This window comes from Pomacea canaliculata, linkage group LG2, assembly GCF_003073045.1.
Source record: "Pomacea canaliculata isolate SZHN2017 linkage group LG2, ASM307304v1, whole genome shotgun sequence".
In the NCBI taxonomy this organism is placed as follows: domain Eukaryota; kingdom Metazoa; phylum Mollusca; class Gastropoda; order Architaenioglossa; family Ampullariidae; genus Pomacea; species Pomacea canaliculata.
Genome location: NC_037591.1, coordinates 40,813,626 through 40,832,431, shown reverse-complemented (window position 1 = coordinate 40,832,431; position 18,806 = coordinate 40,813,626). Strand labels below are relative to the sequence as shown.

Genomic DNA, 18,806 nt, shown 5'->3' with positions numbered 1-18,806 from the left:
ACCAATAGATCGCTTGTGGGCTCGTCAGACGAGGAAGTGATGTCTTTTGTACTTTATAAATGTTCTCAGCGCCCGAAGACTGGACTTCTTCACAAGGAAGTTGTTTGGTGAAGGAAATTCGTTTGCGGTTTTTTTCTTTTGAGTTTTATTCAGAAAATTTCAAAGCAAGAGTAGATATTGTTGTGAAAGCTTTAGTTACATTCTACTGTGGAGGTATATAAAAGGAAAAGATTCTCTAAGAAAGTCTAAGAATTCGCATCCCGTGGTAAGTAATCATCATCATCATCATCATCATCATCATCATCATCATCATCATCATCATCATCATCATCATCATCATCATCATCATCATCATCATCATCATCATCATCATCATCATCATCATGCGGGGCGTGGAAATCGCTTTATAACCAAAACTAGATGCTTGTCCTTCAAATGATCATGTTGTCCCTGGGGGATGACTTACCTTTTGACAACTTGCCACTAAGGACACGGAGTTGCACTTACCACACAGTCCCGTCTTCCTATAGGACCAGACCTGTGCCCTCTGTTGTGGCTTCTTAGCATAACAACGTGTGTCTGCACCTTTGTCTAGGTCTTATTGGAGGCGTCTGGAGCTTGTTTAGTTGGTGAATATTGTACTGATGGTAGAATGGTTTATTTGCAGCACTAATTGAATCATGTTAAATGTTTTATATGATTCGTTTGGTAGTGCTGATGAGTTGACTCATGTTTACCTTACACTTGTATATGTTAAGATAGTAATACCTTACAAATGTTTTTCGAGGAACAGAGGTTAGTTCATTAAAGGATATAAAGGTGGACTAGATAGCAAAAAAGACATTTGTTTTTTGGTTTTTATTTAGATGACCTGGCAAAACACAAACAAGAATATAAAAAAAGAATGAGGGAAAGATAAAAAGAATATTTATGGCGGGAAAAAGCACGAAGACACGATTAAGCTACGCTAGTGGGCTACTCACATCACTTTTGCTGACCAGTAAGTGGACCATTGCAACCAAACATTAAGGCGCAAGGTGATCAGGAGATTTCGAATATTTTGGAAAAATTTCTACACATTTTGAGAAGCACGATTTTTTCTTGTAAAATAACATATCTTGCATTGATACTTTGCTTAGTTGAGTGAAGTGTTGGAACACCTCTTTCAGCTCTCTTTCTGCAAACTTTCCAACAGTGTTACACTTCCTAAGGAAGCTAATTGCAATCAAGTTAGTTAAAGATTTCTGTCATAACCACTTACCTCCCTTGAATAACAAAAACTCATGACATCGTAAGGGAGCGAATTGGACCTACTGCGATTTGCACTGAGCATTAGTGAGGATGTCATATTGGTCATCTGAAATACATTATGTAAACAATAAAGATTTCAGCAAATAAAACTATTATTTAGAGCAGGGATGCACAACCTACGGCCCGCGGGCCATATCCGGCCCGCGAAGAAGTGCCGTCCGGCCCGCGAAGCTTCTGCCCACAGTGCAGGAAATCGGCATGTTAGTAATAATAATGAAAAAAAAAACCCAAGAAAACCGAAAAAAAGGGAAGAAGTATTTATCCCTACGTAGGGGCGTCTCTCAATCTTTTGATAGATTTCATTCTTGATTTTCGTTTTTGGAGAAAACCAGTGTTTGAGAACGAGGGACGCCGCATTCCACAGGAGATTAGTGGTGTTTTGATTGGTTAATATTTGAATCAGTCGTTAAACAGATTGAAAATACAGACTCTGGGCTTTCTAGCAAGGTATAAGACAATGGGGTTCTGACAGGGAAACAATACGTCATTTTCCTGTGGAAATCAGGACGGATCGCCTGGGGGTACCTCGATTAAAATGTATTTTAAGACAACTTCTAACTTTTAGTTTAACATAGCAGTGTATTTTCCTGTTAGTTCAATAACCAAGGAATCCATTTTTAAAGAAAAGTCAAACTGCACAAAATTCACTCTCAACACCTTTCGGGGCCTCGATCTAGTATGTCACCTGCACTCTACAGTGCCTTTCAAACGAGGAATCTTCTTGAAATTATTTTCAACTCAGCGCTGGTCAGGAACCCCAGGCGGATAAGGCGAGTAGACGAAGAACAATTAACCAAAAGTGAAATAAAAACACAAAGAAAACCTGGAGAGAAAAACAAAACCAATCTTTAGATAAGTAGCAAATTCAGGAATACACCACAAGTCGTTCAAGTCATGTTTGCAGTAGAAAAACCCGTCCGCTCCTCTCCCGTCAAGAAAAAAAAAAACCCCAAAAAACAGTCACACCACACACATCCAAAACAATACTACACTCTTTCCTTTGTTGTTCCAACAAAACAGCCTATCAACACCAAACTTAATCAAACACAGATCAGCCGGTCATCCCCGTATGGCGCGGCCCGCCTCAGACTGTTGACACTTCCAACCTCCCCCTTTCCAATTTCCTATCCCCTTCCTAGCTAAAAAAAGACATCTAAAGAAAATAACACAGCAGGTTTGTGACATAGTACTAAAATGTCCTTTAGTCGTGGCGGGTGACAGTTGTGCGCCGGTGAAATGGGAGAGCCGATGAAACGAAGAGTTGACTCTGAGTGCAGAAACTTCCAAGAAAAGTGGGCAGATCTGTACTTTTTTTATACAACATGATAGCAAGCCAACGTGTTTGATTTGCAAAGAAAGTGTGTCTGTTTTTAAGGAAGACAACATTAAACGGCACTGTGAAACAAAGCACAAGAACAAGCATGATGGCATCCTTGCTTCGAGCCGCGCAGAAAAGATTGCTAAGTTACGTCAAGAAATTGGAGGCTTGACGAGAATATTTAGCAAGAAAAGACAAGAAAATGAGGCGGCGGTAATTGCAAGCTACCGAGTTGCTCACATTTTGAGCAGAGAAGTGAAGCCATTTTCCGACGGTGAATGCGTAAAAAAGTGCTTGCTAGCAGTGGTGGAGGAACTGTGTCCTGAAAAGAAGAATGCATTTGAAGCCGTCAGCCTTTCTCGCACGACAATTGCACGGCGAGTGGAAGATATGGGGAAACATCTCCAGTCAAAACTAAGGGACAAAGCAGCACGTTTGGAAATGTTTTCTATTGCTGCTGACGAGTCAACCGACTCATCCGACACCGCTCAACTCTTGGTATTTATTCGCGGTACAAACAGCGATTTTGAACTTACAGAAGAGTTAGCGGCCATGAGGGGCATGCACGGGAACACCACTGGCGAAGACCTATTCAAAGAAGTTTCAGTCGTAATAGAGGGTCTTGCTCTTCCTTGGGAAAAATTAGTGGGAGTGACTACCGATGGTGCCAGAAGTATGGTTGGATGCCACAGCGGACTGGCATCAAGGGTTATTAGAAAAGTCGTCGAGTCTAATGGAACCGAGCCTCTGCGGCTTCATTGCATTATTCACCAACAAAATCTCTGTGGCAAGGTGTTGAATCTGGACCACGTGATGAAGATTGTGGTCAGCACTGTAAACTTCATCAGATCACAGGCGTTGAACCACAGAACTTTCAAGGAATTTTTGACAGAAATAGAATGCGAATATGAAGACGTTCTCTTTCACAGTGAAGTCCGCTGGTTAAACCGAGGAAAGGTACTTAAACGGTTTTTTGATTTGAGACATGAGATTGACATTTTTATGACGGAGAAATCAAAGCAAGTGCCTCAGCTGAACGACCCCTCGTGGCTGTGGGATTTGGCGATTTTATGCGACATCACGTGACATCTGAATGAACTCAACACCAAACTACAAGGGAAAGACAAGTTGATTTCTCATGTGTATGCGGACATAACAGCATCTCAAGCGAAATTACTATTCTTCATTCAGCAGGCGGGAAGGATGGAGCTTGCCCACTTTCCAACGTGTACATCTCTACGTCAGGATCAGCAGCAACACATGTCTTTCCCCAAAGAAAGAATGATAGAACTTTTGGGGCTCTTGAAGGATAATTTCAGGGAAAGATTTAAGGATTTTCATGATTTGAAGGATGAAATACGTCTCTTCGAAAATCCATTTGCGGCAGATGTGTCAAGTGCCCCGACAGACCTGCAACTGGAACTGATCGACTTGCAAAGCCAGACATCCCTACTTGACAAATTTCGAGCGATGCAGACAATTGCTTTCTACGCAGTGTTGCCTGCAGAAACTTTTCCAAATCTCCAAAAACAAGCGTTAAGGATGATCACGATGTTTACAAGTACTTATGTGTGTCAACAAACGTTTTCAGTGATGACACGGGCGAAACCCATCTTACGTAATCGCCTCGCAGACGAACATTTCGATTCAGTGCTCAGACTTGGTGTTTCTTCGATGCAGCCAGACATTCAGAAGCTGGTTTCGGAAAAGCAGCTTCAAATATCCCACTAAGTACAACTTTTTTCCTAATAAAAATGGTATGTTCTATTTTTTTTTTTTTTTTTTTGTAATTTTTGCGGTGAAGCGGCCCGCGACACGCGTGTCGGAAGGGAATATGGCCCGCAGGCCGTAAAAAGTTGGGCATCACTGATTTAGAGCAATCTCTTCATAAATAAGATGGCGGCGCTTAGAGAGTGAATGCTCTGAGTGTGGAGCCTGCTTGTCACATGTGTGGGGACGTTTTGTACTTTATCAACATTTGTTTATCTTTGGGCTTGGAGTAAACAGTGCGCTGTATGTTTACGTCATTGCGCAATGTCCTCACTGATGACGTCACTGCATAAATGAGTAGAGACTGAACCAGATAACCCTGAATAACTTCATGTTGATCTCTTGAACTCTGGACATTCACCACCAGGCTCTTGACATCTGTTGTCCTTTAGCTCCATAAGACTACATATCGTGTATCCTGTGTCACATTAGTTGTCTGTTTCCACTTCTGCTTCATTGTCCCGATTCCAGTTGTGTGCGGACTTGACCTCACTGACCTCGGTACTTCATCGTCTCCTTAGTGTTTCAGGATGGATACATAGGGAAAATGAGTGTAAGAATGTTTAAGGGGGGTATAACTAAAATAGTTAACTGCAAGTGAATGTTTTGAAACTCCATCAGAAATAAATTTTAGCCAGTGACTGGATAGTAAATTCACTCATTCCCGCAATACTAAAGGGGAAAGACGAGCTTGGGTCCGGGCATCTACATCCTATAGCAGCGACCGACGCTGTGTGCGGAGCGGAAATGACCTCTGTGGGTTAACCTCGCGTAGACGAGATATGATATCATTTGTTATTGTCATATCGAAATTTATACACGTATACACGTGTGAAGGTTGTATCAATAGACAAATATGGTTAGGAGTATGATTACAGTCCACAATCAACTTACAGTTTTTTTAGGGTGGAGGGTGGGCTTGTCTGATTGGAGCCTACAGACACGGATAAGTTTTCTCCCAGGACTTTAGCAAAGGAAAATAGCATGTGTTGACAGCCTCAGACAATCGTTTTGCTTTATTGTTGACAGAACGCGCAATTTTCGGCTGTGAGTGTGTTGGTCGGACCGTTCGTACCATGACAGTCTGGTCACAATCGTGAGTCAAACAAGATGGCAGACTGCAAGGTTCACAGAAATGTGAGAAAACATCGGCAATGTGGGGTGGAAATCGGTAGCAAAAGGTGTGTAGATAGCAGTGTGTAGATAATTTCTCGACGAAGAATAGTAACACGGAGAAAAAAGACAGTTACTCAAACTAAAGCAATGAAGAGACATTGAAGTACCTAGGTCAGGCAGGTCAGTCAAGCCCGCACACAGCTGGATCCGGGTACACTTAAATTATGACCTTTATTAAGACAGTGACATACTATAATTTGTTGATTTATTAACTCATTTCGTTAGTAGTGGAAGAATGCAAAGATCAAAGGCAAAGTTTTGTCAAGGTGTTTATAGAAATGCAACACTTCATTAGTGTAAGTGTGTGTGCTTGCGTGCTCAAGTGAAGAAAATAATTGGTTTTTGTTCATTGCTGGATGAGCTAACTGGTGCAGCAAAGTTGGTATTGCTACAAACATTTGTCCTTCCTTGGAAAGATTCATAGGGGCATGGATAGTGTGCAAAGTTGTTAAGTATGAGGCTAGAAAACCTTACCTGTCCACCCGACGGCTGTTGACTTTGATTAACATTTATTGTCTGATCTTATTTTTAAAAAGCTTATATTATTCGTTTCCTGTTCTTATTTCAGTGATAAAGATGACTATGCAGCTTTTCATGTGTTTATTTACACTCTTGATCCAGCACCACGTACAGAAAACACGAGGTAAGATCTCGAGGTGGACACACTGAAGGGTAGGACTAGTTTGGTTGAAAATTAAGTGGTCAACCTTTTTTTTTTTTTACAGAAGTCATGTTATGGAGATAAAATTAGTAATTTCTTACGAATTTGTATGTGCTCAACACAGATGTGACAAATAAAATGTAACATTGGCTCTAGGGTTTGTTGTTCCGTTTGGTCCTCGTTACTCCACTAGGAGCATAGGGCCACAACAACACTTCAAAAACACTTAGGGGAATGCCCTTCGGTTGGGCCCATGTGGTTCCGAGGTACCTTGTCTCACATTGTACTGCTCTGTTCCAAGCCTGCTTTAGTCTCCCAACTCTCCTCTTTCACCGAGGATTCCAGTCAAGTGTCTTGAACTTTACTGGGGATGGACAGCAGTATGAACCCTCGCCAAATGTTGCACTGAGAGAGGTCTCCTTTCTTCGATAACTTGACCAGGTGGCCTAGTTTCCAGTCCGTTGATACTAACTCTTGTTCCCAGATCTTGTGTAGAAAGGGGTGTAAAATTGTTGCTTTTGTTTCTAGGTCTGCTTTTATTGCCTCTGGGGATATACCAACCGGACTTGCTGCTTTGTCACTTTTTATGTTATTGATAGTTTTAATGATTTCTGTTTTAGTAGAAGGGCTGCTGTTGATGTGAAGTGCTCAGTTGCTGGTGGTATGTCAGGTAAAGATGGTGTATGAGGTCGATTCAGGATCTCTTCAAAGTGTTCCATCCAGTTGTCTCTTTGTTCTGCATCGTTTGTTAAGGTCTTGCCATCTTTGTCTTTCACTGGCTTATTTGGGTTAATATTCTGACAGAGTTCGTGTTATTTCGTATAATCGCTTCATGTTTCTCTGTATAGCTGCTGTCTCTGCTGTCTCTGTCAGTTCTTGGATGAGGCGTCTCTTGTCCTCTCTGACAGACCTCTTCACTTGGCGGTTGGCTTCCCAATATTCAGCTCTGACATATTCCTTCTCTTTTTGATCTTGACACTAGTTAAGTTTTTGATTTCCTGCCTTGATTCTAGTTTTGTTGTAATCCGCAATATTTATTGTATATATCATTAGGTTCATGCTAATAGTCATTGACTTTGGTCGATACCTGTGAACAATCAAGTCATAGACTATGTCCGTGTGCGGACGTTTCGCCGACGGACGTTTCGGAGTCGGACGTTTTGCCGACCGGCGTTTCGCCGCATTATGTCAGAGAGAGAGAGAGCTTACTTACCTCTCAAAGAATGAAAGTAACTACTAGATTACACAATAATTCTTTATTTGAAACAAATTTTACACACAGACTTCACAGACAGTTCACTTTGATTGTCACAGATTATGCGCAACAGCTTTGAGAAAAAACATTGATACAATGGCGAGAGAAATGTGTGAGCTAACGGTTCACATGAGGAGGGATAGTGAGAGAGTTCACTGATACATTGAGACAATGGCGAGAGAAATGTGTGAGCTAAGGGGCGTCACACACTTGACTTCGGCTAAAGGTCCGGCGTGAAATGCCGAAATGAAGTGCCCTGCGCCGAAACGTCCGGCGGCGAAACGTCCGTGTACCGACTATATCTTAGATTTCCTTACCTGTCTCCTGTACAGCTGTTTGGGAACATGTCTAGGGAGTGTCCATCAATAGTCCACCACCTTGGTAGTGGATAATACTTCCTAGTATCATTTCTACATTGTGTAGAAATCTGGTCATGTTCATCACTAACCATGCCACAAATGTCAGGAAAGAAATCACGATGGAAAGAAAGAAAGAAGTGAATATTTATAGACATACTGCAGCCAAGTTTACGATACTGTATCAGCATGTCTGTTACTAGTTTCTTGTAGTTTTCTGTCCCAACATTCTAACGAAAGTTAGTAGACACTTCCCGAAAAATTTCCCTGTTTATTTCTTATTCGTATTGATACATATTCATCACACTGCAGCAAGTTGTTGCACCTGCCATCTTTAAACAGCTCTGTAATCTGAAGACCTTCAAATACTTCATGTTTAATCTTTGCCTCGCTGAGCTGAGGGAAGTTTTCATGCAGGTATCAGAAAGCTGAAGTCCAACCCTTGGCTCTCACAAAGTTCTTCATCAAACCTAGTTTGTTGAAGGGGTTGTTCTAGGATTTTGAGAGCCTCTACCAGAGTTTGCTGCTGGATATTCTTTTCTCCAACTGCTACATTTTGTCTGCGAGTCCATTCCTTCTGCAAGTAATGCAATACCCTTGCTCGGCTATACCACTCACATAAGAAACACATGCTTGTGGATATCCCTGCTGTAGTCCCGGTAAAAGGACAACTGTCTTCATCATTACAGAGGTGCAAGCTGTACTTGTTATACTGAATTGAACTCAGTCGCTTCTTTAATTTATCGTAAGTCTCGTTCATGTTGACAGTGTGCGATGTTCTCGACTTCTTTTGCTTCGTTTTCCCGCCGGAAAGAGGAGGAAGCAAGCAGGAATAACCGCCACATGGGTAGTTGCTTGGATCTCTGAACACACTAAGACTAAAAACGGATATGATGGTCTTTTGCAATTCAACCACTGTGAAATCTGTATTACAACATGCATGTGGGGCCGAAGTCTTGTCTTGTGGCTAGTGTTGCATCTGACATCCACACCCATAAAGTCTCACGTAGCCACAAAGTCTCAAACCCTCAGGTTATGACTAAATGTTGATTATGATGAAGTCTTCACCATTGGTGTCCCACAACTTTGTTTACATTGTAGCCTGTGGTGGTGTGTACGCCTCACCCAGTGGCTCCATCTCGTCCCCGCTGTACCCCAGTCAGTACCCGCCTAATAAATACTGTATCTACATCATCAACACAACACAGGGCCATCGCATCACCTTGACCTTTGTTACATTTGAAATTGAGGCTTCAACCGATGACTGCAAGTTCGACTTTTTGCAGGTTTGTGATTGTTTCTTTGCATTTATTTAAATAGCAGGTTTTCATGCATTATAAAAGACATCATTTAATATTCTGACACTTATTTGGAAGATTTATATAGGGAATAATTTCATTGGGTGTTTTTATACTTTGTTAAGGAATAAAAAGCCAAGGCTAAAATGAAATGCAGTTAGAATAACACAGAAATAAAGGAAGATAAAAAAATTAACTAAAGTGATCAAATGAAATATCTAGCCATCAAAAAAGTGATTTTTAGCACCTCCTTTCACAACGGCCTACGAGTCGTTCAAACATTTTATAGCGTCACCCAGAAAGAAGAACGATAGCTGAATATTTTTGTTGTGGTAACACACTACCACCTCTTATAAAACTATAAAAACAAACTAATGCACATTTTTATTTAATAATAAAGTTTTTTTGCACGCAAGGGACACTCATTTGATGGTCCAGGAGGCCACCTTTTTTTTCGTGATGGGATTGCAATGCTTGAGCATCGCTGGAATGTGCATTGATGTCAAGGGAATGTCAATATGGAAAAATTGTGAAAAAATGTCTTCTTTCTGCAAGTCATTCTGAATGAGGTTTAGAACTTTTTGAACTACCCTTATACTCATGTTTACAATATGGTCTTCAGTTAGTGACAGGTAGCGACGTCAATCACAACAAAATACAATTCACAAGAAAACGGAGGATAAATATAATTTTAAGAAGTAACTTATTTGATATATATTTAGCATTTGATATGCATTGTACAACTAGATGTTTGTAGAAAATTAAAGGTAACTGGGTGGGTATGCATATCTTTCTGATATGATGAAAAACCCGAAACGTTTCTGAACTTTAGCAGTCATCATCATATTTTAGTTTCACTTCAACGACTTTATGCTTCCATGCTAAGATCCGGGATGGAAGCTCCGAGCTGTCACCGTCTATGGGTATCTTCTGTAACACGAATGTTCCGGACAGAGTGAGGTCCACGTCTAATACCATGTGGATCAGATTCCGGTCTGGCTCACAGTCAGGCATTGGCTTCAATGCAACTTACTCATCAGGTAAACATCAATTTTTAAATCACTACAACTGTGTCTCTTTTAATTTTTTTGGTTCTTTTTTGTCTTGATGCGTACACTTGTCTGGTATGTGTCAAGGAAATGTAGAGCACGCAGCAATGGTAATTCATGTGCACGAGTTTTGTTATTTAAAATTAAATGTACATGTGATTCGAGGCTTTCTCTTTATTTATCCTAAATTTGACTGCTGTTGCATTTTTCTTCTTTATTTCTTATTTCTGTTAAGTAAAATTCATGATCAACTATTGTGGCTGCATTGGAAATATGACTGCAATTACACGGTGGTACAAACCTAATAGTATACAAATCTCCATTTACATACTGATCAAATCATATCATACATTATCCCCTAAACTTCAAAAATAACTTTCTTAGACATACTCTCTTCAATTTAATACATGTTTAGCTATTTTATTATGAATGTTTAACATGTCTTCTATCTACTATACAGATGGTTTTTCGTAGAACCATCTAGAAATATGTATATTTTGTCACTAAAGGCAGTAACTGATTTTATAGTTGCTTTTGCCGAGCGCAAAATTAGTGAGAATACAGAATGTTTGGGACATAGCAACACACCTATTTGTCCTATTCTCTCACTCTTTCCTATAGTTAACTTCGGACTGCAGGTTTATTCCCTTTAAATCCTCAGTTAACACTAAAATACCGAAGGTTTTTAACGTGTGCAACTAATCCAAATTGAATGGTTCGTAAATACTTGTGAATACCATAGGATGTACATACTAAATACTGCCAGTGAACACAACACCAAATTGCGGTAGCCGCAACAATCCACATAATACATATTTTTCTTTTTTCTTTCCTTGTCCTCCTTCCTCTTTGTTTTTGCCTCTTCTTCTTTCGTGTGATCTCTTTTATCAATTTTCTGTATTTTTTTATCATTCTCTCTTCTGTTTTTTGTTTTCGTCCTATTTTAGTATAAGGGAAATTGTAGCTGAGACAGTATCTGAGAAAACAGACTTTTAACTACATGTTAGATGTTAAACCTTACTCTAGTTATGGTGAGAATAATGTCAGAAACTTTATCTTGTCCACAGCAATCATTCCACAAAAGTTTCTCCTTGTCACTGACACTCATAACGGCATCCGTCGCATAGACATCGACACTGGAAGTAATGTTACAATCAGTCCTGATGGTCTACACAACCCACTTGGTATTGACTACGATCCAGTAGACGGTCGTGTCTATTGGTCAGACGCAGACGAGACCATTCGATCCGCTAACCTTGATGGCAGCGATGCTCGGCTGGTTCGCAGCATTGGTCAAGGTAAAGTCACAAATACCGTGGTCATCTGTTCTATGCTCATTACACAATATCTATGACCATTTAGTAATAGTAAATAGATTTTATATAGCTCATTTTTCTAGTAAAGATAAGACTCAAAGTGCTTTACAGAAAGGCAAAGAGACAAAATAGACATAAAGTGCCTAATACACACAAAATCCTAAAAATAAGTGCGCTAGGAGAGCTTAGTACTAAACAAATCGGTTAGCAGTCATAACGATGATGAAAAATGTATTTCATGTAACCCATGGAATAACAAAACTACAGAGAAATTATCGTGTCACAATCTTCAAGTAGTTGTGCATGTTCTAACGGGAGAACAGACGAGATTGCCGATGATTTGCTCATACCTCAGCTCCTACAACGATGAACGACACAGAAGTTGCATGACAGATCGAGAAAGTTTATGAAGTAGTTTCCCAAAAGAGCTTTACATCTTTGCTGCTGACATACAGATTAAAAAGAACAGCAAATACAAGATGGCACAACTGTGGTAGTAGTCAGGTGATCAGCAAAGTTGTCCACAATGTACACATGGCATGGCGATATTAAACAATATACAAGAGAGCAAGTGTAATAGCAAACGCGCTAATCAACAGGACACACACGGGTTGCAGAAATTTATAAACTAAACCAAAAAGAAATGAAGAAAAGTCACATTCTCGCCAGGTAGACAAAATCACCTCGGAAAACAACTATGCTTGTGTCCTTAAATCAGTGTGAGTTTTGTTTACTAAGGTTTGTTTGTTGGGAAAGCAGCCGAAAAGTCTAAAAAAATCACTGAAACGTCTTCATCAGAAATAATTTTGTTCTGTCATTAGTCTTTTAGATTGATGTACTCAATAGTCGTCTGTAAAATGACACAAAATAAAGTTTGTTTGCAGCTCATTTCCGCAAATTATCATGTACGTGAAAAACATCTTATGAAGTATAAACATGTCGTTTGAGAAACATTCACCACACTGAGTAAGGACCTTCAGCTTTGATTTTGTTACCCAAATTCGCAAGAATTGAAAGTATTTTAAAACTCGTAAAAAAAAAATTAGAGAATAATACATCAAATTTGTAATTAAAGTTATAAAATAAGGAAAATAAACTTATTCTTACTTTACTATACCTAAAATCGCACTTTATAGAGAATCCAAAAGAAATTATAAAATTGTATTTCTAAAAAAATAAAATTAGACAGAATCGATCATCAGTGCGACCCTCAGTTCAACCAACAGTGTGGTAATGATTACACACTGTGGAGAAATAAATAAATAAGTAAATAAATAAATGTGTTAGGAAAAATTCAAATTTATATCTCTTTTTTTCGTTTTTGCCTACTCATGTAACTAAAAAATGTGATTTACATAGGTCTTTGGTAGAAATGACTGACAGACGTTGTAGCTGCTTAAGTTCTCAATGAATTTGATTCTAGAAACTTGTCTTCTGGTTCAGTGACCGAAATTATCTAAAGATATTTGAATAAGTGTGATATTGTCATAAAGACTCACTTGGTAACTGTCTCTAAGGAGGTGACCTATGGGGACTTTCTGTGGACTCTGTGTCGAGGCTTCTGTTCTACGGCGACAATGGCAACAATGTCATCGGAATGATATCACTGGACACCAACAGTCATCATATTGTCGTCGATTCAGACATTAGTCAGCCTATAGACATCGAGCTGGACAAACTCAATGGGTGACTATAATAAGACTTGTAAATGACAATAAACACATTGAGCTAATTAATTTTAATACGTTTACGATGCTGAAAAATAAAAGCATTAAGTGTTAGAGAATTTATTAATCAAATGTATACAGAAGAGAGATTAAAATGCTAATGATGATTACATTGGGACCGGAAATAAAAGGGGAAAAAGCAACAAAACCAAAGAGTAAAGGAAGAGAACAACAAATACACGAAAGAAGAAAAAAAACCCTTGCGTTAAAATGTGAGAGCTGCAATCAAAGACATTGACACCAAATATAAATGTGATTTAGTTTCGCTCTCCAATTATTTGCACAAACCACAGTGTCATCTACTGGAGTGACTCTGTCAGGCATAAAATAGAGAGGTGTAACTATGACGGCTCGGACCGTCAGACACTGATTTCTGCATCCAGGCATCTGAAACGTCCTCATGGTCTTGCTTTGGACACAGAAGGTAAGATGTTTGTTTTCTCTTGCACTTATTGCTTATTTGTATGTAAGCATACTGAGATTTGTTCTTACTTTTTCCCCCATCGTAATTCATTTCGTTTTGCTTACCTACATTTAGAAAGAAGGCTTTTCTCTTTGAACTTGTGTATCTATACTTTGTTGTTATTTGCTTGAACCTCACATTTTTTCACTTTGCATAAATGGATGCATAAGTGTACATATTAGTGTCTTTTCACTTCATATTTCTTTCATACTTACTTGTGTTTGTGCTTATACGTATGATGAATAAATGCATTTATGAATATGTGAACGAATGTATCAATGGGTGCGCACGTGAAGGGAGGAGACTTTACTGGGCAGCTGCAGCCACACAGCTGATAGGATGGACGGATGTGGACAGCAAACATTCTGAAGTTTATTTTAAACTGGAGAACTCATATTTTATGGGCCTGGATATCTACCAAAATGAGTTGTTTGTCACGGACTGGGGACCTGAAAAGTGAGTGCTATTGCGATTGTTCTATTGGATATAGAAATAACCGAATTTGTTTTTAACATTGGAATGCGAGGAACAGGATAGAGAAAAAAGCCTGAAACCTTCATTTTCAATGAGCCACAGTGAACACAGTTTCATGCTTACATTCTATTTGTGAAGATTTGGCAATTTTTAATTATCGTTTTTAGGAATACAATCATTTAATTTATCGAATAATACACAGTTTAGATAGTTAAATATGGTTTATATGACACATACTTTCCCTCTTTGTTGCTTGGTAAAGAAATTTGCCCGTTTGGACCTGTGGAGAGGTATAACATGAAAAATGGAAATGTTGTATGTAAATCACATAACTTAAAATGAATGGATCTTGTTTTACTACTGGTCATGGATCCTTTGACAGGTACCTGTCGTTGGAAAGTGAAAAGGGGGACACGTGGAGACATTGTAACCTATTTTGGTTTGTAGTGAGCAGGTCCTGTGGTGTATGTAATTAGGGAAGGTTTAGGATTCACTGCGATATTTTGTTACAGGTTGTTATATTAATCTCCAGCCAAACGACTCTTACAAAATATTTTGTGTTTTCAAACTGTTATTAATATTATCACCAATTGCTTCTAAACTAATAGTGCTCATAATGAGATTAAAATAATGTTCTTACTAGTAAACGGACCATATCAAAAAGAACAATTTAAAACTATTAATTTTGTGCTCATACTAACAAAAACGTTTTGATTGCTACACATTTTGTGTCATTCCTGCATTATTATCAAGTATAGAGAACAAATAAATTTTCAAGTACTGTACCTGCGACACTTTGAGTTATATTTTAAATTTCTGTTTATGTTTTGACAAACTACTAGCAGCTTTCACCATAGGATCTTCCTTTAAACCAATAAATACAAGGAAAGAAAATGGACACGACACAACTAGAAAGAAAATGTTAGTCTTCTTGGTATTATTGTTATACAGAAATCTGGCAAAAACAACACACATCTATCGCATTGGCAAGAATAAAACAATGATGGCGAGTGTACAAGTTAAAGGGAGAGTAGACGATGTTAGTGTCTATGCCGAGGAAACAACACGTAAAGGTCAGTAAACAGTCTGTACTGCAGGAACTTTAAAGCAAAAAGGTGAGTCTAGTGTAGAAATGCAAAGGAGATAACATTTTTCTGTCATGTCTCCTTTCATTTGACTGTCCTTTATTGACTTGCACCTTAAAATTCAATAAAGACTTCTCTACTCATATACATTTTCTTTACTCATACATTCTTTAATCTTTCGGTCACGCCACTTGGGTTTGCTATAAGCGGTGGTGAGCTGATCGAGTCCTTCACATTCTCCAGTCAGTTCCTTTATTGCTCCACTACATCCGTCGCTTTATCTCTAAAGTGCGGTCGTAGGGCGCTGGCCAAACACATCATGGCAACAACAGAACAATTTACACTTTTTTACTGTTAAGAGAAGACATTTACCGATGTCTCAGGGAAGCAAACGTGTTCTGTACTAACTGGCTTTGCGTGTCTTGTAGTAGATTGTTTACAACCTGCTCAGGCACTTGGCTTTAAAGGCAGGTATTCACTGGTGTACATTGGCAGGTATCGTGAGGTATTCTTATGTATAGATTTGGGAATCTACTAACTGATGAATTTAACTTGTTAATGGTTTCTAAAAATTTTGACTATTGCACACACGATGCAATGGCACTAACTGATTGGGCTGTTTCACCGAACCATTGTCTGGATTATTGTCAATATTGCTGCACAACCTGTCAAACTGAAGCACAGATAAACCTTTGTTGTTGCTGTTGTTGTTGGTGGTGGTGGTGGTGGTGGTGGTTTTCGAGGGAAAGTGTTTTTATTTCAAGCCGTTGGGGGGGGGGATCAGTGAGGGAATAGGGTATGGCGGATGTGGGTATAAGGTGAGGGGTAGCTGTCTTGTGACGACACAGGTATTTGTCTATTTTGTTTGTGCTCTCTTTTCTGTTAGTGATTAGGTTTGCCGAGTCTGTTTGCGGTCAGATACAACAGTGCCGCTTCCTACTGCTTGTGTAGCATGTGATACAACTACCTAAACTTTAAAAGTGTTTCATATTTCTTCTCCTTTGAACAAGATTTTAATTTCCAAATCACAGGACCAAACGGATGTGGCAACAACAATGGAGGCTGTATATACATCTGCCTACCAACTCCTGGGAACAGAAGCAAGTGTTTCACTCCGTTAGACAAGTCGCATGGTATGTATCAGATTTCTTGGATTACAAATGTAACGGTAAAGAAACTTTCACATGCTTTAAAATTATTGATGATAAATTATTTGTTTGTCCTAAACAATTATCAAACTTCTATCAAGAAAAACAATAGGTCAGTTGCAAATTAAAGAAGGTGAAGTGTTTTAAATTTAATTGGCAAAAGATTAATTTATTTAAAATACATTGATGGACATTGCATTGGTTTTATCAACGTAGCGCCATAAAAGTAAACGAATAAAAGATTAAGACCTAATTCTTTTGCGACATTCAATAATCATGCCTTGGCATTCCCGTTAACTATGACCTTAGTACAACAAACGATTAGACTACTAATGTAATGAAACAAACAGCAATAAATGACAACTATTGTTTGTAACGTTTCTTCTTGCTTTAGCTATTTGTCAAGAGTTGTGATTATAGTCACGTGACTAATTCAATTTTCTTAATTTGGAGGTTTCTGACCCTCTCCATCCTTATTGTTTGCTTGATGATTCCTCTTTTTTTTGTCTTTTATGTTTTTATCTGCATAATTCTTTTATAATCGCGTCAATCGTTTTCTTTCCATAAAGCTCTGATAGCATGTTCCTTCGTGACAGTAAATAAATAAAACGTTTATAGTATTACATAAAACATGTTGGATAAAACATTCACAGTCCAGTCATCTTGTGATTGTCTTGTAAAACATTACTTCAATAGTGTCACCTGTCACTTAGTCATTAACATTGAGAGCACTGCCAAGAAGGCAAAGACTCACGAGAAACCACAACACCTGGGTTAGAGAACCTGGACACAACGGACATGTGTCATTGTGATGTGTACAACAGTGAAGACAGGTAAACAGGAAGTCGTCTAATAATGAACCAGACATCGTCACAAGACTCAAATAATACTGGGTATCCGTGTCTCTAGACGAACAGTTGTCACACTATAATGTGGTTGGTGGACCTCGTAGAAAGGTGACGAAGGACAATCGGATGTAAACTACGAGTGAAGTGTGTTTGGCCTGGGTGCACTACAACACACTCGCACCAGACAAATACGCGTTCTTTAAAAAAATTCAAACAAATAAACAAACAAAAAACAAACAAACAAACAAACAAAACGATTGCGTGAGGCTGCCCAAACCATGCTATTAAGTTGTCGAATGGATCAGGACTTTACATACAAGACACATACTTATAAATAATAACTCGCCTTAACACAATATTCTATCGGCGACACACAGCTCATGATACAGACAATGTTTACAATCCGGGGCCTTCCCCGATCAATCTCGACATAATCACTCTTACAATCCATGTATGTATATATAAATATAAAAAAAAACTCTCAGTCGGTAGATGTACACTCGTGACTCAGGCACATCGTCCTTTCTCGGTATTCCGGGCATGAGTAAGCTTTCTGCTTTGTTCCCGCCAAAAGCTACTGCTGAAACAGGTTTACCATAAACTTTCTGTCATAGTTAACACAGTTAACACTTCATTCAACATACACTTGCAGTCAGGCCCGTTCTTAGCCCCCGCGGGGCCCGAGGCAAAGGGCATGTGCGGGGCCCTCACGCCACGATCACACGGTTTTAGTTGGGATCTAAAGTCACTTTTTTCCTCAGGGATATCTCGTCTTTTATCATTGACAGCACGCTGCATACACATTACAACATAAGCCTACGATTAATTTATTTGTAACGTTCGTCAATAGGTTACAATCAAAAGCGCGGGGCCCTAGGCAGATGCCTCGTCCGCCTGCCCCTAAGCACGGCCCTGCTTGCAGTTTGGAAGTCGCAGTAGGGTTAAAACTAATCTGAACAACGAACTGCCGAGACTCAAACAGAATTTGAGTGTGAGAGTGGCAATAATAACTGTCAACGATGTTGATGTAATGTGTGTTTAAAAGGGAATGGTGTAAAAACTGTAACATTAAATGTACAGTAGCACAGACCCCACTGGGACCCCATTAACTTCAGGCTAACTGCTACATGTATTTTGCATTGCTTGTCAGTTATTGAATCCTTTTGTCTCTGTACTATACTTGTTATTTATTTGGTCAATGTGGAGCAGGGTTTGGGGATCGTGAGCCACTTGTCGTTCACTGCTTAACGTGTGAACACTGTGAGTAACGTTTCCTTGCAGTGTTCTACAACATTACAACTGTCATCCACATGCTCAGTTTTCTGGGGTTCTTGCAAAAAATGCAGACAATTCTCAACACGAAGGTAGAAAATTGCATTTAGGTTACGTTAATTTTCTAGACACTTTTTTAGGTTTGTTTGCAAGTCTCAATGTAGACTGAGACCTCAAAAACTATTTTCGTATGTGTAAGGTCGTCTGGTAATCTCTTGATACGCTGTATATCTTGCCCATGATCCTTAAGTTTCTCAATAACACTTGGTAAAGTTTTGA

General features: G+C 39.1%; 1 protein-coding gene across 1 annotated transcript in view; it reads left to right on the top strand.

Moving 5' to 3' along the window:
- Nucleotides 1–18,806, top strand: part of LOC112556882 (low-density lipoprotein receptor-related protein 4-like) — a 454,098-nt gene that overhangs the window by 320,713 nt on the left and 114,579 nt on the right. The window contains exons 27-28 of the mRNA XM_025226300.1: nt 15,140–15,247; nt 16,291–16,392. Coding sequence (XP_025082085.1) covers nt 15,140–15,247; nt 16,291–16,392 — 210 coding nt within the window. The remainder of the gene's footprint in view (nt 1–15,139; nt 15,248–16,290; nt 16,393–18,806) is intronic.